This window comes from Salvelinus fontinalis, chromosome 2, assembly GCF_029448725.1.
Source record: "Salvelinus fontinalis isolate EN_2023a chromosome 2, ASM2944872v1, whole genome shotgun sequence".
NCBI lineage: Eukaryota > Metazoa > Chordata > Actinopteri > Salmoniformes > Salmonidae > Salvelinus > Salvelinus fontinalis.
The window spans coordinates 72569936-72580738 of NC_074666.1; the positions used below are offsets into that span (position 1 = coordinate 72569936).

At 42.9% G+C, this 10803-nt stretch overlaps 1 protein-coding gene across 1 annotated transcript; it reads right to left on the reverse strand.

Annotated features, from left to right (window-relative positions):
* Positions 1-891: 891 nt before the first annotated feature.
* LOC129867318 (protein FAM83F-like) lies at positions 892-10777 on the reverse strand. Its single transcript, XM_055940646.1, has 5 exons — positions 10248-10777; positions 7221-7388; positions 6082-6203; positions 4911-5962; positions 892-4825 (listed from the first exon to the last, which is right to left on the reverse strand). Exons 1-5 carry the CDS (start codon positions 10716-10718, stop codon positions 4779-4781), a joined length of 1860 nt encoding a protein of 619 aa, XP_055796621.1. The 5' UTR covers positions 10719-10777; the 3' UTR covers positions 892-4778.
* Between the last annotated feature and the right edge of the window lie 26 nt (positions 10778-10803).

Consider the following 10803-nt stretch of genomic DNA (forward strand, 5'->3'; position numbering starts at 1 on the left):
GCTGTATTTCTCTATTTTGAAAGTTATACATCTTTAAAACTTTTTGGGACATTTTGGGACTATATCAGCAATGGACTAATGAACCAAATACCAAAATATTGTTTTGGGTGGGGTTTTCCTTTAAGTGCTGTATTTCTACTGTGAAATGAGGCCTGCACCGGTGGTATGAAAGAAAACAAGCATCCTTCCTGTGCACATCAGTTCCTGTGTGCGTGTCTGTCATAGGGCTGTGGTTCTGCTCTGAGGTTACTATAGCCCTATGCAGATATGAGAGACAAAACATACAGGGATAAGAGTTGATGCAGGGAGTGATACACTAACACTCCCCACGTGTGACAGCAATATCCATGAAGAGGGCTACTGTAATATACACAGTATGTATATGTTGTAAGTCCTCTCTCACTCACAGTTAAATATACAGTACTGTATGTCCACACACAATATACAGTACACCGTTTGAGTGAAGGTACAGTAAGCATAGGCTACAATCTTATGAAACCTTTCCCTAAAGCTTTACAGGCAAGAGTGAACCAAAGAAATGTCTATATGCTTTTTGTAAAAGTGAATTCTCGCATAAATTTATCTTCAAACAAGGGTGGGAATAAAAACACTGATGCACACAGAGAAAACAAACAAAAAACAGCTATCAATTGCACTTATTATACCAGCAGCCAAAACATTTGTATACCACCCAAACCATATCTACAACAAGCGGAGCTTATGCATATTCATCCAATTCTTCGACAAATCTACAGATAAGATAGTGGTAGGAAATGTATTCTAAAGGTTGCGCAAGAAAAATATGATCATGTCCAAAAACAAACAGTCACATGACTGTGGAGAAGAGAACTTGATTTAGCAATGTCCTCTGTAAATGATTGCAAAACAAAATACAAAAGTTATTTTTAATATTATGATTTCATATAAAACAACAGTCACACATCAGAGATAGGAAGTCAGTCAATTACATGAAGTATGTGTGGTCTCATACATCTTTGGCATTTTTATATACAAGACTTCACACTATAATTTCAATAAGAAAATGTCCTTTGCTCTTTGTAATTGCTATGCATAAAAAAGAAGCAAAATACGTCTTAGTCCCTATTGCTTCTTTTTTATTAAGATGACAAATATAGCCATGGACCACTGACATGGTTATAATGTCACATAGGTTTAGAGACAATGTATTATTGCATGTTAACAGCAGCGGCGCGTGATCTGTGTCTGATCTGTTAAAACAACATCCATTATTCAGACACTACACACTCCAGTGGAGATAAGAGCCAGTCCACGAACAATTTAACAAAGTGCCCTTGGTAAGGTGATACCTTGTGTGAGAGAAGAGAGCTGATCACTTTTCCTTCTCCATAGTAACCTGAAGGATAGACACATTCAGAATACATCTATACCTGGGATAGATGTGTTTTTAACGCCATCCATTTATTTAGGTTTAAAAGCTGCCGTTTCAATGACAGTGATACAGGGAAGCAATCATACATAGATTTTTCCGTTTTTAAAAGCAGAGGAAAAGCTGAAATTCTTGCATATTTTATGGGGTATAATATAAGGGGGGGTGCTAAAATGAGGTTGTGAATCAAGATTTGTTTTTAAAATGACAAAATAGCTCATGTACATTGGTAGTTCTGTGCAATGTTTCATTTTTGATTTCTTATGACATGTGAGCAGTAACATAAGATCAGTTTTCAAGCATCGAATGACTGACCGATCATGTCTGTACTGGCATTTCCCTGACACAGGTGGTGAATGCCATCTGAGACGGGCAGGACTCAGGAGACACTCGCTGGTATGTGGCATCCAATCACTCCTGCTAAACAACAACATTAGGCTCATATTAAAGGAACAGCGGGTCTGGCATTGAAGACTCTCACTACTCTAACTGATAAGGCAGTGGCGGTCCACACAGTCTCACACCAAGTCTCACTAAGGAACATTACAGTAGTTCATAGAATGAGCAGCACATGTAATTACTATACTCCTGCCATGGCATGTCATTACTACACTCCTGCCATGATATGCAATTACTATACTCCTGCCATGACATGTACTCACTATACTCCTGCCATGGCATCTCATTACTATACTCCTGCCATGACATTTATTCACTGTACTCCTGCCATGACATGTAATCACCATACTCCTGCCATGGCATGTCATTACTATACTCATGCCATGACATTTAATCACTATACTCCTGCCATGACATGTCATTACTCTACTCCTGCCATGACATTTAATCACTATACTCCTGCCATGGCATGTCATTACTACACTCCTGTCATGATATGCAATTACTATACTCCTGCCATGACATGTCATTACTATACTCCTGCCATGACATTTAATCACTATACGCCTGCCATGACATGTAATCACTATACCCCTGCCATGACATGTAATCACTATACTCCTGCCATGACATCTAATCACCATACTCCTGCAATGATATGTAATCACTATACTCCTGCCATGACATGTCATTACTATACTCCTGCCATGACATTTAATCACTATACTCCTGCCATGACATGTAATCACTATACTCCTGCCATGACATGGCATCACTATACTCCTGCCATGACATGTCATTACTATACTCATGCCATGACATGTAATCACTATACTCCTGCCATGACATGTAATCACTATACTCCTGCCATGGCATGTCATTACTATACTCCTGCCATGACATGCAATTACTATACTCCTGCCATGGCATGCAATTACTATACCCCTGCCATGACATGTCATTACTATACTCCTGCCATGACATTACTATACTCCTGCCATGACATGTAACCACTATACTCCTGCCATGGCATGCAATCACTATACTCCTGCCATGACATGTCATTACTATACTCCTGCCATGACATGTCATTACTATACTCCTGCCATGACATGTCATTACTATACTCCTGCCATGACATGTAATCACTATACTCCTGCCATGACATGTCGCTACTATACTCCTGCCATGACATGTGATCACTATACTCCTGCCATGGCATGACATCACTATACTCCTGCCATGACATGCCATTACTATACTCCTGCCATGCCATGCAAATACTATATTCCTACCATGACATCTAATCACTATACTCCCGCCATGACATGTCATCACTATACTCCTGCCATGGCATGACATCACTATACTCCTGCCATGACATGCCATTACTATACTCCTGCCATGCCATGTCATTACTATACTCCTGCCATGACATGTAATCACTATACTCCTGCCATGGCATGACATCACTATACTCCTGCCATGACATGCCATTACTATACTCCTGCCATGCCATGCCATTACTATACTCCTGCCATGACATGTCATCACTATACTCATGCCATGGCATGCCATTACTATATTCCTGCCATGGCATGACATCACTATACTCCTGCCATGGTATGACATCACTATACTCCTGCCATGACATGCCATTACTATACTCCTGCCATGCCATGTCATTACTATACTCCTGCCATTACATGTAATCACTATACTCCTGCCATGGCATGAAGTCACTATACTCCTGTCATGGCATGACATCACTATACTCCTGCCATGACATGCAATTACTATACCCCTGCCATGACATGTTATTACTATACTCCTGCCATGACATGTAATCACTATACTCCTGCCATGCCATGTCGCTCCTATACTCCTGCCATGACATGTAATCACTATACTCCTGCCATGGCATGACATCACCATACTCCTGCCATGACATGCCATTACTATACTCCTGCCATGCCCTGCAAATACTATACTCCTACCATGACATCTAATCACTATACTCCTGCCATGACATGTCATCACTATACTCCTGCCATGGCATGACATCACTATACTCCTGCCATGACATGCCATTACTATACTCCTGCCATGCCATGTCATTACTATACTCCTGCCATGACATGTATCACTATACTCCCGCCATGGCATGAAGTCACTATACTCCTGCCATGGCATGACATCACCATACTCCTGCCATGACATGCCATTACTATACTCCTGCCATGCCCTGCAAATACTATACTCCTACCATGACATCTAATCACTATACTCCCGCCATGACATGTCATCACTATACTCCTGCCATGGCATGACATCACTATACTCCTGCCATGACATGCCATTACTATACTCCTGCCATGCCATGTCATTACTATACTCCTGCCATGACATGTATCACTATACTCCCGCCATGGCATGAAGTCACTATACTCCTGCCATGGCATGACATCACTATACTCCTGCCATGACATGCCATTACTATACTCCTGCCATGCCATGTCATTACTATAATCCTGCCATGACATCTAATCACTATACTCCCGCCATGACATGTCATCACTATACTCATGCCATGGCATGACGTCACTATACTCCTGCCATGACATGCCATTACTATACTCCTGCCATGGCATGACATCACTATACTCCTGCCATGACATGCCATTACTATACTCCTGCCATGCCATGTCATTACTATACTCCTGCCATGACATGTAATCACTATACTCCTGCCATGGCATGAAGTCACTATACTCCTGTCATGGCATGACATCACTATACTCCTGCCACGACATGTCATTACTATACTCCTGCCATGGCATGCCATTACTATACTCCTGCCATGGAATGTCATTACTATACTCCATCTAATACTGCATCTGATACTGGCAATTACTTCAAATGTCCTCTGTCTCTGTCTCTCCCAGCTGATCCTGTCCTCCCTCTCTTCATCTCAGGACTGAATGCAGTTCCTCTTGGAAGGCTTCTGGTGTCCCTTTCCTAGAGGGAAAGGAGAAAAGAATGGATGAGCCAACAAACAACAACTCCAAATGAAAACCACAAATGGTAGAATATAACAACATACCGTCATCCTCTCCTTTGTTGAGGGTCATTAGAGACATACTTCTTTGAGGCAGTTTTGAAGGCTTTTTGTTCTTAAATTTCAACAGGGACGGTTTCTCTACAATCTCAAATGAGTCCTCAGTGGCAGTGCTATTCGGATCTGAGAATTTGCGGGTAGAGGAGGGGTTTTGGCGGGTCGGAGAGGGGTTTGGGCGGGTAGGGGAGGGTAGTGAGTGGGTAGGGGAGTGGTTTGGGCGGGTAGGGGAGGGTGTTGAGTGGGTAGGGGAGGGGTTTGGGTTGCGAGGGGAGGGGGTTGGGTGGGTAAGGGAGGGGGTTGGGTGGGTAGGAGAGGGGTTTGTGCGTGTAGGGGAGGGGGTTTGGTGGGTAAAGGAGGGGGTTGGGTGGGTAGGGGAGGGAGTTGGGTGGCTAGGGGAGGGGTTTGGGCGGGTAGAAGAGGGGTTTGAAGGAGTGGCCCCATCCTCCTCTATAGTCGCACTGTTGTGATTGGATCCTCTGCCTTTCAGGAAGAGCCTGAAAGAACTGCGTTGTTTCTTTCCACCTAAGGCCTGGCGCTTCTGCAAACCTCCCTTCCCATCCTCCTCATCCTCCACAGGAGAACTGGGGGACTTCGCAGTGACCTTGTCCAGTTCCACACTACTGCCCCCTTTGGCATGGAGTAGCGTCGACAGTCCGTTCCGTTCGAGTCCACCACCCAGTGAGTCTCTGAGTGTGGAGAGGTCCTGTAAGGACCCAGTGAGTCCGAGACTGTTCCCCACCACCAGAGAATACTTAGGGTTGTGGTATTTATGTGCAGGCACTCTCTGGTCAGCCTGCCCCCGAGAGTCCCCTAGAGACACCTGGAAACGGGAGGTGGACATCAACAGGGGCTTGGGGACCACCACCTTCCGTACCGGCGCAGGCATGGGAGGCTTGGTAATGTGGAACTCCTTGTAAAGGTCCACATTCTCAGATACAGCATACATTTCCCTGAAGTCATTGTCGAAGAAGTCCACCACCTGCCCAGACATTACTGTGATGGTGTTCCTGTCCATCCTGGAGGAGCTCCATGTGAAGCTGGAGATGACAGAACAAGAGAGTGAGACACAGACGCAAAGCTCAAAGAGTAGGTCAAATCATGTTTGCTCTGGCTGAATGAATGTGAGTGGAAGTGTATTACTGAGAAAATGACTGACCTGTAAGAGCCAAACATAACCTTTTCTCCGTCCACCAGCATGTACTTGGAGCACAGAGAGCCGGGCAGCCTGCCAAATGACAGGGCCAGCCCAGAACCTTTCACCGTTCGCACACGCAGGTTCTGAAAGAGTCACACAGATACTGAGTTAGACAGGTGCCCTTATTACAGTATAAACCATGAGTCAGTAACTATCAGACTTCCAAGTACTGAACAGTATCATATCAAACACTAAGGGAAATTGTGCTGTTACCACCCACGACCAAAGTAAACTTTCATGGTAAGCAAATCCGAAACTGGTGATGCAAGGGTTGAGTTAAACCCCTTGAGTATACAGTCGAGGCAGGTCTATTTACTGAGCAAGGAATGGGAGTGAGTTGGAGAGAGTGAAAAAGACTGTCCGAGACATAAACACAGAAACAGACTTGTCAGAAGGATGCTACCCTATGCTGTTAACACTTGTTTGGTCAAGGATCAAGTTCCACAGGACTGGATTGTTTTCGGCTCAATGAACAGCAGTTTCTATGAAACAACAATGACAGAGTCTCAACACTGGAAGGGCCTTTTAGAGGCTTATCAACTGACACCACACACACACACTAGGTTATCCAGCATTCCATATAAAATAGGCTAGATCTACTGCACAAGCTTCTTTCTGTCTACATAGATCAACATCTACAGATGTAGGATCTTAATTTGATCACCATGTTACAGGAGAACATTTTTAACTTGTGGTGTATTTGAGGTTTAAAGAGGCTTCTGAAGTTTGTAATTTCCACTTTGAAATGTCAGACTTGATTTTCCCTTTTGAAAAATGTATCAATCCCTACAAAAATGCCCATGAATTATAATCCACATAATAATTCCCATCTCCTGTTGCTGCAGGATTATTTTCCTGCTGTAGCAAACTGGCTCAAATTAAGATCCTACACCAGTATATACAGTGTGCCAATATGGATGATAATAAAAGAATAGGCCAGAGGAGTATTCTGCTTTTTACTGCCAAGAAGTTGTGGCTGCACTTTCCGTTTACATGACACTCTGCTATTTACCAGGTAATGACATGGTAATACCATCGCTAACTATTACTTGTTCCTGTTTGTTTGTTGCCTATTGCCTGCCAAAGCATCCCTGTCTTACCCGTAGATGCAGAGCAGTGATCTGTAAACGAGTGCACATATCCAGGAAGTGGGGCATACCACGAGCCTCCAGTATGATGTACACAGCCACCACTCGTCTCTGTGCTGCGTCCAATAGGTCCTGAAGGATTTGCAGGTCTGTAAGGTGGTCCATGACCACAGCTACTACCTGAGTATCCCACATTGGAACGTTAGAGGAAGAACAGAGGGGGATGATATCTCTGAATCAAATCAAATTGTATTTGTCACATGCGCCGAATACAACAGGTGTAGACCTTACCGTGAAATGCTTACTTGCAAACCCTTAACCAACAATTCAGTTCAAGAAATAGAGATAAGAAAATATTTTCTAAATAAACTAAAGTGAGATTTTTTTTTATAGTAATCTAAAAGTAACACAAAACAATTACATAACAACAACAAAGCCATATACAGGGGTGGATTTGAAGGACTCAAAGCAGGAGATTTGTGGTTCAATTGTTCGAGTAAGATTAGAATCTCCCTAATTAACTGGAAAAACGAGTTGAGCCGAAATGTCAAGATTAATTTTCTTATGACAAATTTTCCACTTCAATCCAAACAGAAGTATGTCAAAATATTTGAGAGGCTTGAGAAGGTGACTGATACATCTGCTTAATAATACCAGACTAGTTGATATTTACAAAGATCAAGCAAAAGTATAAATTCAATAAATAACCCCGACACCTCACACACACGTGCGCACACACAATCATATATATATACACACACACACACACACACACACACACACACACACACACACACACACACACACACACACACACACACACACACACACACACACACACACACACACACACACACACACACACACACACACACACACACAGACACACAACCACACACACACACACACACACAGACACACAACCACACACACAGACACACAACCACACAGTTATTGAAATGTAAATCCTATAATCTTTCAATGGCATTTGTTTAGGTATAAACAGAGCTGGTTGTCTTTCAGGAGCACAGACTTTGCATGTGAAGAAATATGAGCACTGGTGCATTACTATGACCTAGTCCTGTACCACACTAGGATAGGGCAGTGTAATGCTCTCTGCCTCATGCTGACAGTGGTAAAGGAGTGGTGATGACAAAGTATTGGACAGTGAAGGCCTTGTTATAGTAAGGCTAGAGTCACTTCCTGGCTCGTCCTTTATTTTCTTTTTTTTGTATCTTTATTTTAACAGGCAGGTCAATTAAGAACAAATTCGTATTTACAATGACGGCCTGTCATGATTTCAGTTTGTTCAGTTCATTGACATACCTAGTCATATGCACACAGAACAGCTGGTCACGGGCTTGTCTTCCCATTCAGTAGATCATTAACCTGTCTCAAGGAGTGAACAATGACCCCTCATTTGCATTGTTCTCAGTGAAATACCATATTTTGGTATTTTTTCATTAGTCCACTGTTGAAACAGTCCCACAATATTGTGCATCATCATGATGTGGAAAATAACACTTTGCTTCTTGAAAGTTCAATATCTTGAAAACTTGACTGCTGACAAGCAAAACATTTTGGGACTGTGTCAACAGTGGACTAATGAAGAGCCAGACACCGGATATGGACAAGAATCAACTTTGCATGTACGTGGATAAAAAATATTAACATTGAGATTGCATGAATTGGAGATAAAATGTGAATGTAAAGTGAGTATGCGTTATTCCATTGTTCCAGAGAAGTTAACTGTAACCTGGTCAAACACTCCAGTCTCTTATCTGGATTTGGGATACTTAGACCCACAGTGTTTAAGCTCAAGTTTGCATGCTTATCTCCTTTCCCTATAGCCGTGTCCTCCTGTGCCAAGCTTAGCCCCAGAGTTATGCGTGTTCTTCCTCCAGACATTTAGTCTCAGGCAGCATGACTGACAGGTTACCCAGCCATTTAGAGGGGGAGGGACTCTTGATTGAGTGAGTTGAATTACAGTGGATGTGGGAGGAGAAAGCCTGGTGTGGATGTGTTTTTAAACACTGACGTGAGGCTGGGGAAACGCTTTTGAATGACTTGTTACAGGTTCTGATGTGAAACTGTCTGACATTTAGAACTGTGAAATGTCTGGCCTTTCCAGCTCCTCCACATGTGGCTTCGCTTGTTACAACATCCCTATCTACTGCATGTGTTCCATCCAGTTAGAGATCTACTGTGAACATTCATTTCAAAACTTCTGTTAACTGTTGATAAGTCCTTGTAGAACGTAATGACGTGATGAAGGGGAAAATGTAGATGATTGAGATTACCACATCAGTGTTCTATATCTATGATAATAACAGCATAACATAAATCAATAGTCAATAATCAACAATGGTCAATTATGTCATCGTTTCATTTCATAATAAAATCTAAATAGAAGTAGATGTTTTACATTGTTGCTAATCGCCTTGGTTCATTTTACAGTACGACTCCTCAAGTAAGACTCCTCAGATGAGCAAGGACCTGGCTGTCCTAAGCCTTAACTAGGCAAGTCAGTTAAGAACCAGTTCTTATTTACATTGACGGCCTAGGAACAGTGGGTTAACTGCCTTGTTCAGGGGCAGAAAGACAGATTTTTACCTTGTGAGCTCGGGATTCGATCTAGCAACCTTTCGGTTACTGGTCCAATGCTCTAAGCACTAGGCTACCTGAGAAGTAGGTAATAAAACCTCATGTCAAAAAAGGAGTTTGTTGTCACAAGGCCTATGTAGCGACTGTAGTAACTACACTGACACATTCAGATCTGATAAATAGGTCACTAGAACTGACACTAAGACAGTTGAGAAGTTTACATTAAATTAACAGTCAAGATGAAGAACACATGCATGATTCAGTGTCATGCTGACTCAGGATTCAAAGTAATTTGTAAACTGTTCTGAGCTACAAAGAATGAGGGAGAACAATGTGAGGGCCTCACTCAATAATTTAGGGCAAAGAAGAATTTATGTAAACTACGTTATTCACGTGTAATATGCCGTTATCAATTTATATTAGAACTGGAATTACCTTGTTAGATTCTTGAATGAGTCTCCTGACAACCTCTTTTATATGGGGCCCCTTGTTTTTGGGTGGGTGCGTGTGCACGGATACTCGCGTAACACCTTTATAAAAACTAGTGCTGCCTGGCCAGCCGATGTCAAGCGGCGGGACATCCGTGTCCGACATCTGAGGCCAGTATGTGGAGTGGACCCCCGAGTCTGCATTGGACTCCTGAGCCTTTTCGTATTCGCCCTTCTCGGACTCACTATCCGAATCATATTCATCAAAAGTTTTTCGAATCCATTTAATCTCGCGAGCGGATAGAAAGTCTCTGACGTTGTCCTCTGTCAGTCGCATCTTGAACGCGCCATCACCGTTCTTCAATAGTTGCTCGAGCGCGGCTCGCTGCTCCTCGCAGTAGTAGAACTCTGCTTTGGATTCGGGTATCTTTTCGTTGACGTGATCTTCGTCCATGCACAGAAGCTGAGACTCGGCCATAGCAGCGGTATCCGGAATTTTCCCAACCGTTAATTGTTCCTTCCCCCGCACTTCTCCGTAGCATACACCTTTACCTGTAGGTGTT

Bases quoted from the DNA above. Each gene is read 5' to 3' on its own strand.
- LOC129867318 (XM_055940646.1), bottom strand. From the start codon at position 10,718: ATGGCCGAGTCTCAGCTTCTGTGCATGGACGAAGATCACGTCAACGAA. The intron at 7,389-10,247 runs GTAATTCCAGTT...TGGGATACTCAG, and splicing joins TCATTCAAGAATCTAACAAG to GTAGTAGCTGTGGTCATGGA. The intron at 5,963-6,081 runs GTCAGTCATTTT...TGTCATCTCCAG, and splicing joins GTTATGTTTGGCTCTTACAG to CTTCACATGGAGCTCCTCCA.